The sequence below is a fragment of the Sinohyriopsis cumingii genome, chromosome 4, assembly GCF_028554795.1.
Source record: "Sinohyriopsis cumingii isolate HCF-2022 chromosome 4, ASM2855479v2, whole genome shotgun sequence".
Lineage (NCBI taxonomy): Eukaryota > Metazoa > Mollusca > Bivalvia > Unionida > Unionidae > Sinohyriopsis > Sinohyriopsis cumingii.
Window position 1 is genome coordinate 39,520,309 of NC_142964.1, and position 19,441 is coordinate 39,539,749.

Here is a 19,441-nt window from a genome sequence, read left to right on the forward strand (position 1 = left end):
CTGCAGTAATTAAAAGACAAAGAAGTCAGATTATAAACCACCATTCCACATATTACTGAACTTGATGACAATAGCTAGTGAGATGTGTTTGAAGACTGTAGTGGGTGAGCCCATTGTGCAAAGTTGTATAGGTATGCTCAGGATGTGGAACAACACAATTACTAAATCAAAGTGAAGGTAGATACATGTAGGAGAACAAAAGGTATTTTGTATCATTGCTTGGAATGAAAATGTTTAAGCCATATGTATTATAGGTTTCTGATGAGCTTGTGAACAACAGCAAAATTTCTTTCAGGTTGGCTATTACTGCATATTTAAAATGCGAAGCATGATTATTTCAACTGTCAGAATAGTGTTCAAGTGTGATTCATTTTGAAGCTAGTTTAGGAAGCAGTTAGCTATCAATAGCATCAGCAAAGCCCAACAAAAATAAATTTCAGAATTGGCTGACAGTTTTACTTATGAAACATGACTGGAAAAAACAATAAGGTGGGAGAGATGCAATGAATTCTTTGCACATACTGCAAACAACATATTGACATGTGTCAACTTGTTCTTACCATGACTGGCTCAGAGAATACAGCAGATAAGTTTGAACACCAGGACAATCCAGTTTCTAGTGAGTGTTGAGATGAACACCAATGACACCTGCATTACCTTCAAACCCCTTTGAACCAAATTGAATTTATATTCAAGCTGTAGCCATTGCAACATTGTGTAACACAGTATTAAAAAGGGGAAGTTTTGGGCATATGAAATTGGAGTCTGGGCTTGTGTGAATTTCAGTCAGGGCCTGTGATTTTTTTTTTTAAGGTATTAGCCCTGGGCCTGTGTCAGAATTGGTTTTCTTTGAGCACTGGCATGGCAAGCTAGAGTAGCAGCTATTGTGATGCCTGCTTCCATACATCGTCAATTATACTGCTGAACAGTGAAGAAGTGCCAAAAGGCATGGAACAGACAGCCAAGGAATACTGTGGCTTCAGCAAAGATGAGCAGAGACAGGAATCACAGCTCACCAGATCTAAATTTGTGAATAGCTAGACCACTAGTTAACTTTGCTGATAGGTACAGGCAGCTGTAAAGTGTACTGTACAAGTGGATTTGGTGGCTGGCCTCAATAGTAGGGTAGATGACTTGGCAGCATGTGTGACAAAACAGGCTGACCAACTCAATGGATACCCGTATGACTCTGCATACCATGGAATGGACAGAGAGTATGCAGTATGGTTCACCAATGTGATGAACCTCTGGCTGGTCCTTAATCAAAAGATATGGCCAGCTGGATGGCTAGGCTGGTTGGTCAACAGCTGGAGTGGCATGTAAGGATGGAAATAGGGTTCATCAATGTCCAAAAAATATCTGATGTAAATATTCCTTGTGCCTGAATTTATAGGCTCAGAGGCTATGATCAGTCATATAGGGGTTACTTACACCCACTGGGCTGCTGAAATATGTGAGAACCATTTCCTGTTTTAAACTTCAAGCCACTAAAGGAGATTTACAACAAAGAGACATAAGCCTCCCTGAGACCAGCAATTGTATCATTGCTTCTAAACCAGTCTTCACATCTGCGACTTCAGCTGTGGCTGAGAAGGATTAAGGGCCAGCATCTCCAAAACACTACTTGTTCCTCTAATTTTAGTTGGCTAAACAAACAGTCACAACAAGCATCATATATATCATTTTGGAGGGGGTGGGGTGAGAGATGCCCATCACAACCCCCAATACAATGGCAAATGATGACACCTCAGGTGAAGACTGTCAACTGAGACTTCACCTGTCTTTCTCTGTTCTTCAAGATTTTTGTAGAATTGTGGACCAAAACCCTTCTAAGAACATCGCACATACACAGCAAGTAGTGAAGTTCATTTTCCTAATGTTAATGTGATCAAGGCATGTATTCAACAGCAAAATAATTATTTTAAGACCTACAATCATTTTATTACAAACAATTGAAAATGATGTAAGAGTATACTATGTCTCACCTACATGTCTATGTCTCATGGGCTTTTTACTTTTTAATCCAGTGCCAAAACAAGGATACCGATGTCTCAATATGGTATGTGCTAAAACTGGTGAGACCACTAGTTATAAAATGAGCTACAATAAAAACAAAATTCTAAATTCATATCAGTTACTGAAATTATGGAAAAGAATCTTTTCTATAAAAAAAATGTATCCAGTTTTTTTTGGGAGGGGCAGAGTTGTTTTGCTTAAACATTCATTTTTGTGGATGTTATGCTTTGTGGCCTTTTACCCTGCGAAATTCAAATGTCCTGACAAACTTTATATACTGGCCTTTCAGCCATCCATATATTATATATAATCCAACATACAATAAATCTATTTTTCCCAATAATTACTACATATTGCCAATAGCTACTTATTTCTCTATTATAATCTGTACGTCTGTATTTAAGTAACAAGTTCTCGATTAATAAAAACTTTGCTTGAGTAAAAGGTGGGCTTGAGATAGTTTTAATATACTTTATGTAATCAGCTACTAATTAACCATTTGTCTACGGTTGTGTAAAATGTAGTCTGAGTTTCCTCTGACTATACCTCTGATGTCACTGACATGTAGGTTGCGAGAGTTGTGTAGTCACGTGACCAGGAATGCAACTGGCCAGATCCAGGTCAAATTTCAGCAACGATGTACTTTTGTCAGCGGATTAGACTGAATGCTATGATCGCAATTTCTGAGAAAATAAATCATATTCATATCGATTTCATGCAAGTATATCTTGATGAAAGGTCATTTAAGTTTTGTGAGCTGGCTAGTAAGCGGCTACCCCATGCCGACACCAAATGATGTTGGCGAATTCCAACTTTTTGATAGGGAATGGACTCTGACCCTAAACACCAACATAAATGTCCATATATCAAAAATGGGGTGGCAAGGGTCAGAGGAAACTCGGACTATATAAAATGCTGCAAATTCTTCTGTTCTTGGGTTTTAACTACCCTACCTTTTCTCATGAAATTAAAGCATTACTGTTTACATAAGGAAAACTGCACAGAAAATTAGCCAATGAAACATAGGTAGGCAATCAACCTATAGCTGCAATTTATGTTTTTTATAACTCTTTGCATGTGGATTTTTAAAGAACATTTGAATTTGCTATAGAAACTACCAGCAAAATGAAACTGGAAAATCTCCCGTAGAACATGTAATTCCATTAAAATACCTCAGTGACAGCAGTGTCTGCAACCTATCATAGTTGTGTTTCACTGATGACATCAGATCGCCTGTTTTGATCTGAAGAATAATTTCACATACTTCATCCATTACATGCAGTAATGATGTTTGCAAATCAGACACATCATCTGTTGTCAGCTGAAAATAGAATAATGATCTTGTAATGCAGTGATTAACTAACAAACTGAGGTTAGGGAAGTAAAAAGAGGATCTCATAAGTGATTTGAAATGAAATTTGACATGAACTTTATAAAAGTAGTTGAATGATATAACACAGAATGAACTGCATGCAGAAAGTGGTATAATGTATCATTCAGCTATATAACAATGAACTGCTTACAGAAAGTGGCATATTATGTCATTCAATGATAAAACATACAGTAAGCTATTACAGAAACTGTCATAATGTACTGTAACTTATGTTAATATAACAAACAATAAGCTGCTTACAGAAAGTAGCATACTATACTATTGAACCAATTTTTAAATATCATATCAAATAAACTTGAGCTGGAAAATGCCCAGATTTTGTGTTTCTTAGTTATGTTGCTAAATGTTTTATTTCTGCTACATAGCATTTAGGATAAGATTTCATGAGTTGGAGTGAAAGCAGATATCATGTGATACAATGTATTATTTTTTAATTAAGATAAGTGTGATTTCTCCAGGGTTTTCACAAAGAGGGGAATTTTCAATATTTAAATGATGAATTTCTTATATGAGAACAGTATCCTCAAATATACCCCTTACAGTATGTGTTACAAGTCTATGCTCTTAAAATAAGTTACAGAAAAGAGTGAAAAGCAACAAGTTTTGTAAAGTTCAACAAATAATTTATTTCTCTATAATACAAAGTGAAAATTTTAAAAAAAACTTAAGGTATTGAGAATTAAATCACAAAATAATCCTAGAATTACAAATACAAGTCATAATAATAGTAGTTCTTAATAAACTTTAGTGGAAATCCAAATTATGTCCAACGCTGAAGGTGTTGATGTGCTTGTGGCAGCATGTATCGTTTTGTTGTACCAACAGAATTTTGTTAAAACAATAAAATAATTCCAGGTTTGAATTCACTATAAACCCTAGTAAATGTCTCTGTCCAAAAATATATTTTTATGAGCACTCTTTATTTCCAGAGAAAATAATCACTGAATTTAATAACTGGAAATAATAAATTCCAGCCCAAATGAACTACTGGACACAATATTAATTCAAAATTGGTTCTCCTAGTCTTAAAGCACAAATGAATAAACCTTCCAGTAACAAGAATATAGTCTTCCACTTGACCTCAGGTCACAATTGACATTTTCTCCACACAACAAAAAACCATTACCTAATTAAAAATAACCTTCTAGAAAGTTCTTGATGTTTACAAAATAAAATGTTAGTTATTATTAGAAAGACTGTTACTATAATTATAATATATAACCTGGACTATGTCAGGTACGCCAAGTAAACTGTAAAGGAATTCCAATAACATAGACCCAAACAAACATGTTTAATTGTATTAATAATGATCCTGATATTAAACCCATATACATATAGAATATTTTAGCTATGTGTTAGTTGTTTACAGAATTTTTTAAAAATCAATAATTCAGGTCAAGTAGAAAATAAACTTGATTTTGGACATGGTGAAGTCCAACATACAATGTTACATTAATATAGCATATAATGATATAAAAAAAATTTTTAAAAACAAATTAAAAAATTAACTAACAAACAATGCAAATTAAATATACATAACATATGCTGCAACAAATATATGCTATGTAAAAATAAAGTTAAAACCTGCAGTTATCTCCATTACAGCCACAGAGACATCGTTCACGTGTTCTGACAATGGTACAACATTGTGTGCTTAGAACTGCATGTAGCAGTTGAGACATTACCAATGATTTTAAGAAATGTATGCCCACCACCATACAACCTTCCTAAGTGCAGTTGGTAAAATGCTTAGTCAATGAAAGTGACTCATTGCTGAATTTAAACAAGCCACTTAGTAAATGTTTCACTTTGGCTGTTCATCTAGAAGTCAAGGGCTTAATGATGAGATTGAGCTTTGCTAATAGTATTTTATGTTACAGGTTTCAACACAGACAAAACAAATCAACTGTTGCATGATTTACATGTGCTCACTCAGTTTTGAAACATTAAATTAAATGGGAGAAAACAATGAAACATATCTCCTTTATTGCAGGACACTTATTGACAATCGATCAAAATCTGCTTCTTAGATGGCCATTAACACCAACAACAAATATGTAATGCATCCCATGCAAAGACAACACACACACACACACATGAAAAACCTGTTTACAATTTAGTAATCGTCAAACTTTAAATAAAAATGTTGCAAAAGAATGAAAAGAATTAAATGCTTAGAGTTACCTGTGTTTTCTCTTTCTTCAGTAACCAAATCTTACTCTCTGTTACGGGCTCATTATCTCTTCCTGATTCAACAGCTGTCCCACTAGAAAGAACTAAATCATAGGTATGGAAAAATGAGATTTGTGCTCTAATTGGGTATCATTATGCAAACTGACAGCAAAGCATATCCAACAAACATCATGACAATAATAAAACTTGCAGATCAGTAATATCACAAAGTATTAATACCTTTAATATTAGTGTTTTATTGGAGGGTTTACTTTTGGTTGTGTAACTTTTACATACTGTCCACCTATACAAATTTTTAGCCAAGTCAGACAAAATTTGGAGACCCATAGGGATATTAAACACTTTGCAGCATCCATAGAACTATCAAAAACATTTAGGAATTTAAATTACTAGCCTTATTAAGCTGTTTCAAGAATCAATCTATTTTGTCTTTCAACATTTAAAATATTTAAAATAATCAATTAACATTTTTTTATTTAAAAAGACTAGACTAAGCACTGAATATAATATGTGACTCATGTAATGTATAATAAAACATCCACCATGCAGACTCATCAGAAATCACAAATTTGTGAGATCAGGGTTCATACAGAATACTGAATGATAAATTCAAAGACTTTTCCCAAACTTTCAAAGACCACAAACATATATTTCCAAGACCTATTTTCGCTAACATTTTGTATAAATGTTATGTTATATGAGAAAACAATGAATGCAAAATTCTACAATATTGTTTAATGATGAAATGAAACCGAACGGGTCATTAAAACAAAGAAACCAGGAAAACTCTACTACATCTGAATCTAACTACCTTGGTCAATTTTATTTGTGATTATGAAAAGAAAAGAAAATGTTTGGGTTTATTTCAGTTTTCAAAGACTTTTAAAGACCTCAGGGTAATCTGCTCGATTTTCCCAAACTTTCAAGGCCTTGAAAATGCTACCTCATTTTTCCCAAACTGTCAAAGACCGTATGAACCCTGGAGATAATGCCTCAAACATTTCAGATCTGTCCCTTCATATACATCTCACTCAATAACTTGCAAAATAAAATACAAATGATGACATAAGTGACTGAGCAAGTTACTACGTAACTTCTGAAAACTTAAGGAATCAACATCACCATTGTTCTATGCATCTACAACACAGATCACATGTGCAACAACAAAAACATTGTGCATTAAGTCAATGCTATGTGGATACATTCTAGTTACTGTAGATTCAAAATAAAACATGATTCTTTATTTCAAAAGTTGTGACATTTATTTAAAAAACAATGTTAAAACTCATGTTTTTCTTGTAAAATTAGTCAATATATTGATTATGTGGTTTTAATGTATGTCATATCAAAATTTCTTGAGGAAACCTCTGATGCTAATTCAGGAATTTTAATATCACTATAAACTTTGGAATTCACTTCATAATGAACCCTATTTGTGAAACTAAGCTTTTCATGCACCAAGTACACCTTTCGATGGCTTCTTTTGCCATTGATTATCACATTTGCAAATGAGTATGATAAACTACTGATTAATGTTAGCTACTTTAATTGTGTAGAGTGTTCAATTAGTCACCTGAAATGAATTGACTTAGCACACAACTGTGAATGCTAGCTCGTAAACAGGTAGGATTTGCATGCCTTTAAATTTGTATTCTATCCCCTTTACTTGATCTGATACAAACTTAATATGATAATACAACACAGATCAACTCTGAATTGATTCTAACAATGCAACCAACACTTCCACAAGCTGGAGATTAAAAGCAGTCAGTACTTAAATACGTTCTCAAGGAAACAACACTTGTGCACATCACAGTGACAGTTGATTGGCACTTTTCGTGTTTGAATACAGGAGGGCATGTTGCATTTATGATGATTACAATGAAATCAAATACAAAATAAGACTGAATACAAATTTCACTTGACAAAACTCAATTAGTTGTTGTTGTTATTGTTGTAGGGTTTAACGCCATTTTGCAGCACAAGATAGGCCATATATGGCGGCCAGTATAACTGGTGGAGGAAGAACCCTGGAAAACCCAGGAAAGAACCACCGACCCATGAGAAGCTACTGGCAGGCTTTCCCACATACCCACGCTAGCCAAGCATTGGACTCAAACATACGAAGACAGAGGTGAGATGGCAGTGATCCGGAACGGTGAGCGCTTTAGACCACTCGGCCACTCGGGGCCCCCAAAACTCAATTAGTATTTATTTCTTAAAGTATTGCCCCCAATAAGCATTACAGACAATTTAACCAATGAATATTTTGTTGTATATCGTAGTGTTGGTAGAATAGTTGTTTGGGCAGTTGGTTGGTTGGATTTTAATGGAGCTTTTACTAAATAATTGACTTTATCATGTTCACCTTTGTATTACGAGTCTAACACTCTACCAACTGAGCTACCACACCTCCCTCCAAATGGCTTGTGAACTTGAACTTGACTATTGGTTTTAATTTTAAAAAAGCACAAAAAAAGTTACATGCTTTAGAATCCAATTATGTTTAAATTTTGTTTATTTAATGTTTATTGCAGAACAAATTCTATATATTTATATGATATGCTGTAAGTGGTTCAGAAGTTAGTGACATATGGTCTTGGAGACATAAACTTCAGAAAAAAATGTAGAACTCAAGGATCAAACCAAGTCCTGTAAGGGTGATTAGCTAATGTTTCCACTATGCTATTCAGGCACAAGTTAGAATTATACCTTGCCAATTATGTTCATCCTGTGTGGTTGTTTTCTGCATTGATATTTTAGTCCCATCTTCTGTCTTCCTTTCCTCCTCTTCATCATCACTGTATAAACACTGTTTGGATCTGCGTTTCTTTGGCTGCGGAATAATGTCTTCCTCTCCAGCATCACTTTCATTTGATGGGCTTCCTTCAAACTATGCCAAGAGGAATTGGTTTTAACTATTTTTTTCAAAAACTATTTTAGGAAATTTTGTAGCCATATTAACTTTAATGAATCTTGCCTGTGTGTTAATATGACCATGTCTTGGCTTTAAACAGTGTTATGATACAACTTTCTGCTGATGTACACCTGAATTCCTGGCAAGGATTCAAATATTTTAAGAAAATAGTGATATTATATAGAATTTAGTTGAATAGAACTGATGCACAAGATATAAAAATTCCCAAAACTTGAACAGACACTCTGTACAATATTAATTATGCTGAGGCCATTGCTTTCACCAGAAGAAAAGTGATATCTGTGTCTCTCCAATCACAAGCAAGGCACTAAATCTTGTGAGTGCAGTAAAATTGTATTCTCAGTAATGGACTAAAAAAAAATCAGATCCACTGGAATTAGAAAACATGCCAAAAAGATGTTGATGCTGGTTTAGGGCTGTTCCATTTAAACATACATGGTACCCAGGGAAGGCAGTTTAAAAAAAAAAAATATGCCAGAGTACTTTGATTTCACATAATTCACATTAAAACATGACCCAATCCCCCCAGGGGAAGGCACTTTCAAATTCAACCAACCCACAACAAAAGCATTACAAAAAATTATGATCCACCATCAGATATGTCTTAATCGAAAATCAGTCCCCTACAGAAGCATATTTATTTAACATAATTTCTGTCTATGGGTTAGTGGGCAGTAGAAGCGATTTTAATATTGGGTTGGGGACAGAAGCAATTTAAATGACAGCTGGCTGGAGGTAATCTACTGAATACTTATAGATCATATAATATATTGCTTATTTTTATTTGTATTCATTCATTATAATCAATCTTTTGTCCATTTGTTTGTTTCTCTCTCAGCATTGTATGTCTAATACTGTGAAATCACAAATTTTTTTGGTGGCTTATTTAAAATTTATTTGTAGATGTCATTGATCAATCTCTTAATAGCTACTAATTTAATGTCCATGAATACAGATTTTATAATAGGGATTTCTGTTCTAACACAGAAATCATGAATTTGTATCCTTACTAAACTGTCTGTTTACTAAAGTGGGGATCACTATGTTTTGCTATTTTTCTTAGTTCTTGGGCATGCTGCTTTTGATTAAAATAATAATTAAATCTTGTATTGCTTTAAATATATGGTCAGATGCTATGACTCCTTGTTATTTTTTTTCTCAATAAATGTATTAGTAAACTTATAATACATGATTTGTCAGAATAAAACATTAATGCCTGTGAAAGTGATGTTGCATTATTTCTGTCTACTTTTACACTATATCATTTCTTGTAAGAACATATGTTTCATGCCTTGTTGCAAGACTAATATAAAGTTGGGTTTTTTTTAAATGCCTCGTTGCAGGACTAATATAAATTTTTTTTAAAAAAAAGAAATATAGCAAGTCAATCATATTTGTATCATAAATTAGATTTTTTTAAAAATGGATGAAAGTCAAGGAATCATCTTTCCCAGAGTACTTGTAAAATCAATGTCAATGCAGTTAACTGTATTATCAACAGCATCATCATCATCACTGATGGCCAAGCAGTAACATTCTGCACTTTCAATCCAGTTGTCACAGGTTCTATCTCCTACTTCTAATCTTTCACATGAGACTTATACCTATGGTCTGAGGGGCTTTCATGGCAGAGTGGTATAAGAGACTCATTTTGTGACACAGATCTGAGGGGCATCCATAGCAGTACAAGATGGCTGTTATGTGATTACTTGCCTTCAATATGTAAATGAAAATGTTAACAGTTACTTGTGGAAGGTCAGTGGTTCTACATAAGTGGTGTCTTGTGTCTCAAAAGAATTTGGATTTTCTTCAGCAGTAAAACTGGCTGCTATATATAGATTCTCTTCATCTGAAAATTGTGTAAAGGCCATAATGATCTACCGAAACCTGAGATCTCACATCAAAATGACTTCGGCTGTTGGAGAAAAACATCAAATCAAAAGAGGCTCCATGTGCCCAAATGTACTAAGGTGCTTGCTTTTACAGATCACTTGCAGGTACCTAAATGAACCAACTAATCTACTGTGGCAACAGCAGCAAAGGTACAAGTTCATCATTTTGGTCACAGCTGTTATGAGTTTATTAATTTTGACTAGTAATTTTTGTAGATTGTCAATTATGCCTTTCTGACAGTTACCTAAAAGCCATCATCAGTTGGTACAAATGGATTTTTCATGGTAAGCATATGAGATGGAGAAGTCTTGAGCAATCTTGCATCACGTGCTTCCGAAAAGTTCACGTTAGCTCACTTAATATCTAACAATGTCCACTGTTCCAACTAGAACTGTTATATCTTATTCAAGCTATATTCACCAATATTTATAGATGTTCATCTGTAATAAATATTTGTAACAAAGTATGAGAATGTATCAATGTTTTTCAATGATGCATTTGAACTGAGCAACAAACAGAATCAACAAACCAATAAATGAACTTATTCACATCTCTCAAGCAGAAATAAAGTGTATAATCTGCAAAAAGATTTTTCAATCTTTAAATCTGCCCAAAAAATTTCCAACCATACTGATTCATTGGACATAATCACCAGAATGGACAGAAACAGACCAGAACAGATATAACCACAAGGTTAAAATCGATTTGATACATCTTTTAAGCAGCTAAACTCACATTGGTTTAATTAACTGTACACCCTTTATTGTCTTCCCTTTAATGTAATTTCTTATTGAGACTGAGAAAATAATGTTGCACACATCAAAAAAGAGGCACACTTCTACTCATTATTGTTTTTATTATACTTCTCCATTTCTGGATCTACACAAATTTGAAATGTGTGCTTTCAATATTACACCAAAGAGTCAGCTGCTGATTTTAGTAACGAGTCTTCCAAATTCAAGTCTGTAAAGGAACGTAAATTATGTTAATAAAACAATGTCCCTCACTTTTTTCAGTTACAAGTAGGACAAGCTCTCAAAAGATTCTTTTTACTAAAATCTTACTTTTATTATCAACCTATCAGGGACAGTCAAACCCATATATACTCTATTTTTTATCTTCAATGATTTATAGTATGGTTCTCTTTCTTTCATAATTGTAGTAATGCGAGTCCTTCAACAACTCTCAATGGTTGTAAGCCTTTTTCGACCATGCTGACTGGACGCACTGTAAGATAATGTTCAAGTAACAGAAATATCATGGTAAAACCAGAGACCAATAAAATCAAATAAAATGGTCTCCTCGGCAGGGATGCTGCCAGGATTTCTAGATTTAATCTAAGTTTTGTGTGTGTGTGATCTCCAATGAGGAAGTGGTGGTGGGAGGAAGAGCCATTGTTAAATATCTCCCTAACACTTAAATATCTTTCACTCTTTCTTACTGTTCCACTCTGTTAGGGCTCTACAGAAATCAAAATACTCAAAGACATGTCATCTCTAGTTGTATAGCGATTATTACTGTGATGTCATAGGGCATGCTCACATGGTTGTGGTAGGGTCTTGGTTGGGATGGCAGAAAGACCATAGGCTTACTCCATATTTTACAGCTAATTAAGACGTCAAAAGAATTTTAAAAATTCTAACAATTCAGTTGGACTCGGATTATATACTTGGTTCATAGTCAATGAGTATTAATCTGTTGATTGTTTCTGAATTTAATATGATCCTCCTCCTCTGTTAAAGAAAATTATGCTGTGCTGAGAACTCCTTTCATTGCCTGCTATCTGAAATGCATATGCATAACTAGCTTGAACAAGTTACTCTTCGTTATGGTTGTGCAATTTTCAACACCTTACATGGGTATTCTCTCTTGGATATCTCTGTTCCAAAAAGAAAAGTTTTCACTAACATGAACTCTGCCAAAGATTCACTTACTTGATTCAGTGCTTTGCTGCCTCTTATGCCAGATTTTTTCTCTTCCATAATGCTGTATTAGGGTTTTAAGTCCAACATTCCCATAGTCTGCTTGTTCAGACATGGGTATCTTGAATAAATATAGCAGCATCCTGTCCATCCAACATGTACGTCAGACTCACACTCAACAACAATTTTGGGCTCAAAATCACATAATGGTATTTCCAGTGACATTTTCCCAATGTCCAACTGACTGATATACATGAAATTCATTGTCATCATAGCTATCACCAGCCAGTATTTACCGAAACGAAAATACTGTCTGAAGACAAACCCTGTTGTGATTCAGCCATTTTGGTTTCCTGTGTGGCCCTTATTTGAAACATGCATTTGTAAAACTTCCATGATGAAAGTAAGGTTAAAGCTACCATAAAATGCTTGTTCCAGTACCCAATGAACCAATCAAATTTAGTTTAACAGCCATTCATGTTGAACCAAAGTATCCAGCTATTTTAATATCTGCCTTCCTGAATCTGGGTGTCGCATCAAGCGCCGCAAGACCGCTACTGACAGCGCGAATTATGTCGCAAAATGCACTTTAAAAGTTAAAAATTGAATAAAAATTGCATACTATGCAAAGCGCATGTTTTATATATGCGACGTTGATGTAATTTGCGGAATGCGTATCCCTGTTTTAAAAGTATGCAAATTCATACAAAGTACGTGCACTCACATGTACTGACATCATTTTCTGACCCAATGTTTTATTTACGTTAGATCACCAGGAGGGGGTTAGATGTGATTTTAAATATATATATTCATTTTTTTTCTGACAACCCCACCAGCGATTTCTCATTTCATTAACACAACCCACAACAGAAGTGATTTTCCTAACATACCTTCCACTCTCAGAATCAAAATAGTTTGAAACACAATCTCCTACAGAAGAGGGGGGAGGGGGCCATATATGTTATACTGGAACAGCCCAAAACTGCATCTGTTGATTAGTACCCCACTTTAAAAGTGCCTTCCCTGGGTCCCACGTATGTTTTAATGGAACAGCCCATAACAACATTGATCTCTGATTATAATCAATTGCTATCTTGATTTTTCAATCTAAATGAAAGATCTGCCCACTTTTTTCAGACCTAATACGTCAGACATAAGCAAAAATATGTAATTATGTTAATTCTGAAGAAAAGTGATATCTAATCTCTCCAATCACAAGCAAGACACTAAATCTTGATACTGCATTAAAATTGTATTCTCAGTAAAGGACTAAAAAAAAATCAGATCTATTGGAATTAGAAAACATGCCATAAAGATGTTGATGTTGGTTTAGGGCTATTCCATTTAAACATACATGGTACCCAAGGAAGGCAGTTTTTAAAAAATATATGTATGGGTACTTTGATTTCAAATAATTCATATTAAAATGATAAGAAAATTCTAAACTGCATCTGTGGGTTAGTACTCCACTTTAAAAGTGCCTTCTCTGGGACCCATGTACGTTTTAATGGAACAGCCCTTACCAACATTGATCTCTGATTATAATCAATTGCTATCTTGGTTTTTCACTCTAAATGAAAAATATGCCCAATTTTTTCAGATGTAATACATCAGACATAAGCAAAAAATATGTAGATATGTTAATTCTGAAGAAATTTTAAAAAGTATTTCTTTCATAACTGACAATAAATTTTTAATGGATGCCATAAATGCCTCCTGAAAATATAATTTTATTAAAGGAAGCTTGATTTACATGTAAGATATGAGGCCCCAGGTGGCCAAGTGGTCTAAAGCTCTTGCCTTTACCAATCACTGCCATTTCACCTGTGTCCCTGTGGGTTAGAGTCTCGGATTTTGGTTAGTGTGGGTATGTGAGAAAGCTGCAAGTAGTTTCCAGTAGGTTGGTGGTTCTTACCAGGGTTTTCCCCGGGTTCTTCCTCCAACAGTTATACTGGCTGCAATATAAAGCCTATCTTGCGCTAAGAAATGGAGTTAAACCCACAATAACACCATCAACATGCAAGATACAAGTACAAATTTATAAATCAAAGAGAGGATTTAACTCATTCAAAAAGTTTTAAAAAGTAAAAATTTAAACTAATCCTGATCTTAAGGTTCATACCAAATTTACTTTAATCTCAAGCAGTTGTTCAAAAGTTATAGTATGGAAACAAATATGTGATGCAATGACAAGCATGTAAGGCAAAACAGAGGACCTTAATTCAAATTTTTAGAATGGGGACTTGACTTAGGTCCTCCTGATCTTAAGTGTCATACCAAATCTGGTGTCAATCTATAAAATTCCTCTTATGACTATGCAGATACGAATTTGTGACAAACCAAGAATGCATGCATCAGTAAAAATATTTTGTTTCCTCCGCAACATATAGGTCAATTACAAAGCCTTTTGTTAACTGTCCAGCACACAGCTTTAGACTCTGCACAAAGGCACTAAATTAGAAAAAAGTCTCAGCTTATTTAAACCAGTAAAAATTGTCAGTTTGGGGTGGGGGTAGGGTCTCTTACTGATTTGGGTTTTATTTTTTACCTGCTTGACCCAAGATTAAGTAGTAATTATCACTGAATTGTTGCAGTTTTTCTTCTTTTATCTAGAACTGCAAGGATTGTTGGGCAAATACTAAACAAATGTACTTATCCAGAATAAACTTATCCTCATCCAGTTAATAAAGAAATATAAAACTTGACGATGTTACCTACATCAATTCAATCAACTGAGACATTGTTTTCTAGAACTTAATCTTTAATGCTTTTAACATCAGTTGTATTTAATTACAAACCGAGACCAGGCTGTTCCCTTTGGTAAGCATTTAGCATTTATTAGACTTAAAGAGTGGGAGCGAAGTGTAAGTATGAGCCTGATCAAAACAATGGGAAAACAAACTACAGGTAGAAAGCACAGACTTTCAATGAACAAAGGTCAGCATTATTCTAGAGAGAACATCTTTTCATTAAAAAGAAACAACGGTCAGGCCTGAAACATCACTAGTCTTATCCCATCAAGTGAGTGATAAGAAAATTCACTGATTGCCAGAAATTTCCATCTAAAACAGGCCTTAGTGAATTGTCAATAACTGAATTAAAAGTGTACAATGAATTACTTCCAAGTTGGGGAGACTGAATAAATTAATAAAATTGAATTAGAACAAATCTTAATATCTTCAGTCTCAAAACTGAGGATCAAAGGAAAATTGTTGCTAAAGTGAAACCTGTATGTAAAGACAGCAGTCAAGGTAATGACAACATTGTACTCGATAGACAGATATCCTTTACATACATGGTCAATATTATCGATCAGTTTTATGGCTTGTAAAGTCATGACTGAGTGTTGGATAAAATGAGAAAAAACAGAGGTTCATGGAGATAAGAAAAAATAATAAAAAATGTTCTGGTTACACTGTAGCAAAATTTATGGTATGTATGTCCATACATTTTCTGATTTTTTTTAGTCCTAATGGATTTAAATGAGTCATGAACTAGAAATAAGTGTCATCTGCAGCCTGAATAAAACTGTAGTTATACCCCTTGCTAATTTTTTTCTCCCCCAAAATTGTCTTTTTTCCAAATTTTTTTTGTTTTTTTATCAACAGAAAAAATGTAAGGTTAGCTGTTACAAATAGGTTGCTCAGGTATCCATAATAAAATATAATTTTATATTTGGCCTAAAAGGATTTCTTCCCAAACAAATGCAATGCAATACTGCATTTAATAAATCAATCACAGCACAAAAATGTTGAATCCAGCATCATTTAAACTAAACAATCAGTAGAATTTTTTTCTTAAATGTATTGAAAATGTTAATGGAATGAAATTTACTATCTTGATTATCAATTACATTTAAATGTTCCCAAAAAAATCAATTTATACAATGCAGCCTCAGCAATAACGTCAAGGTCAGTATAACTATATTTTATTTCAACAAAGCATTTCTCAATGTAAACTTGTCATCATTGTACCAACAGTTCTTATTTTTAACCTACAATGTTCCTTTCTAAAGCAAAGATGACACAAACATAACAAAAATATGGGCCTTGTAATGCAAACCCATCTGAACTGGAAATAGATCAGTCTGAGTAACTGTTCTTTAAATTTTCTTCACCAAAGTCAGCATTACAAGTCATAATGACTTGAATTAATTAATAATATGTTAATATTAACATTGTGCTAATTGTGAACCATTTAATTTACAAGATATTCTGAGTCACTGTCTTGATTATCAGTTTAGTGCCCATCACTGTAACTCTACTCTTTTTGATCTGATTAAAACAAGAGATTATATCAGTTACGAAATAATTGCCAAGCCAACTTATGACATAACAAGACCTAGTAGAAAATGGCCATTGTCACCTGAGCAGTTACCTGTCAGCACAAACTACACTTCATAAATCTGTGCCTGTGGCAAGCTGCAATGGCAGATAATCTGCACAAGGTAGAATCAAAATGTATGTAATATGCAACTTTGTTGACAAAAAAACAGTCTACTGTCAGATTTAGATAGTTTAGCATTATGTAAAGGACAATGGAAGGATTCAAATGGGAATCCCAGAAAGTGTTCACAGTGAAATGATGTCGGCAATATGGAGGTGTCCACTCAGGCAGCTTACACTGTACTTCATCCCAAGCAAAATATTAGTTCATTCTTAACTTTATTCTTCATAAAGAACATCTTTTCTATATATTACCACCTCTCACTCTCTCTCAACGTGCAGTTATGAAGTATGTATTCAGCATCTAGGTAGCCCTTTTTCAATACTGGATTATCTTTAAAGGAAAAGTTTATTAGGAAATGGACAGGTGATTTTTTATATGCTTCACTTCATGGCTGGCCTGATCCAAAATCTGTATAATATGCTGTAACTCACCTTTCTCTTTTGACCTGAAGTACTTGTTCTCGTTTTGAGAGCTGATGAACCTGTTCATTGAAAACAATAAAACATCAAAATTATTGTGATACAATTGTTATATGTGGTATGTAAAGAACAACAAGTTAAACAAGTTAAAAATCGCATTCAGCATGCAAATAAAAGTAAACTAAAATAGGATCATAATTTTATCTTTCAAACAAATATAATTTATTACAACACTGTTTTGTCCATCATTTTTGTCAGTTTCAGAGACACATTGCAAATATCTACTGAGTTACCTCCATTAATATTTGCAAAACAGGCTGAAGATATAAAATGGTCCCTAAAGAGTTTTATTTTTTTTATATTAAAAGTGTTTCCATTAGAACAGCATCATTTATAGAAAGAATTCTGGAATTTAAAAAGTTTAATATCATCTAGATGTTTCAAAAAGGTGTTTATTCATTGACAACCTCACCAAGAGAAGCTTATTGTACAGACTGGTATGAAATTTTGATGCTGGATGAGAATTAAAGCTAATTACTAAGCCACCATGTGGAAGAAGGAAAAATACTGCAATATACTACTAAGACGCATCAACAAAGTTTCATCTGTGTAGGATTGGGAAAAAAGTCAGATAAGTCTAAATGTAATTGAGTTTAAAATAACGACAAAACAGATAAATAGATGTACAAACATCACTCAAGCACAAGAAAAAGGTCAAAGTGTCTGTCACAGAAATGTGTGCAGAAGGTTACAAATGTATTTTAATGTAAATAGGTATCAGTCCTGTTGTCACATACAGCATTACCCATAGTGTAGTCCTGTTGGGTGACTATGACATGCCCCGTTTTAATCACTTGTTTGATCAACATAAAGTTTTGACAGTAGGAATCACTTGCTTCATGTTTTCTATACATGGTTCCTGTCAAATACCTGTATAAACTCTGTGTGTGTGTGTGTGTGTTGTTACGTCTATCTAATTTGTACTGTTGCTAGTTTCTTTCTCTCCATGATAATATAATATGTATAATTGTATTTTGTACTTGATCTTGTCCAAAATCAAGTTCATTGTGGACCTGACAAGTAACTTTTATTTTGGTAAACAAATAATACATAGTTAATATTTCCCTATGAGTGTGGGTTCAATATTAGGATCATTATCAATAAAGGTAAACAAGATTATTGGGATCTGGGTAAAGGACATTACTATTCTCCATGGAATAACCGGTTGTACTTGATGTTTACTGCAGAACAGATTTTATCTGTGTACAAGCTAGAAATTTCTAGAAATGAACTTTGGATCTACATTCTGGCTCTTCTTTTGTGTCTTTTTTTAATATATAATCTTGTTTACTTGAAAAATTATTTATTCTTGCATTCAACATCTTTCGCAGGAAAGCCCAACGATCCCAGTAGTGATAGTTTTGTCTCCAGATTTTTATCTGATACCTAATGAACAACAAATTTAAACTAGATCTTTATTTGTGAAACATGTGGCTATATTACAAAAACCAATAGTCTAAGTAATAAAAAATGTTTAAAGAAAAATTAAACATTGCATATTTAATACTTTTGACAGTAAGAGTGGCTATGTGATTTAATCTATTAGAGCTTTATGCTTAAAGAACAAAAGATACAGTGATGTTTCATTTAGTACCTGGAGATTTTGTGACATCAAAGTCTGCAAAGTCATCCTCTCCATCACAAGAAGCAAACATGGCACTAAGGTTCGACATATGCCAGTTATCTGAATCTGCTGTATTTCTTGGTGATAAAATATCTGCCTTTACCTCCATCACTGGAGACCTTTTGATAAAAAATATAAACTTAGTAAGCCTTTAATTGGATACTGATTTGCACTGAATTTTGTCTCAGTAAGCCAATTGATTTTTTTTCCACAAGATTTACCAGTTTTCAGTAATGTGTAACAAAATACCAATAATTGCTACTGTAAAGCTGGAAAATGTTAATTAAAAGTTTGACTCATTGACGATAAACAATATGTTTGACTGAAAAGTTTGTAAAGTACGTGTAGACTTTATTTACCACTAGTACAGTTGCAAAACTTTAGTTCCTAACCCTATGTAACTCAATGGCTTGCTGATATCTCTCAGCTTAACATAATTCTTGGGAAAACAAATCTATTTCACATGAAAACAGCAATCATATCTCCCACCACGAGACATACTCAAACTGCCATGTGATGTCCAATAAACGTAAT

General features: G+C 33.8%; 1 protein-coding gene across 1 annotated transcript in view; it reads right to left on the minus strand.

Annotated features, from left to right (window-relative positions):
* Positions 1-19,441, minus strand: part of LOC149801020 (uncharacterized) — a 118,881-nt gene that overhangs the window by 85,747 nt on the left and 13,693 nt on the right. The window contains exons 5-9 of the mRNA XM_089955045.1: positions 18,878-19,026; positions 17,236-17,285; positions 8,315-8,495; positions 5,594-5,685; positions 3,189-3,337 (exon numbers count right to left, since the gene is read on the minus strand). Coding sequence (XP_089811171.1) covers positions 3,189-3,337; positions 5,594-5,685; positions 8,315-8,495; positions 17,236-17,285; positions 18,878-19,026 — 621 coding nt within the window. The remainder of the gene's footprint in view (positions 1-3,188; positions 3,338-5,593; positions 5,686-8,314; positions 8,496-17,235; positions 17,286-18,877; positions 19,027-19,441) is intronic.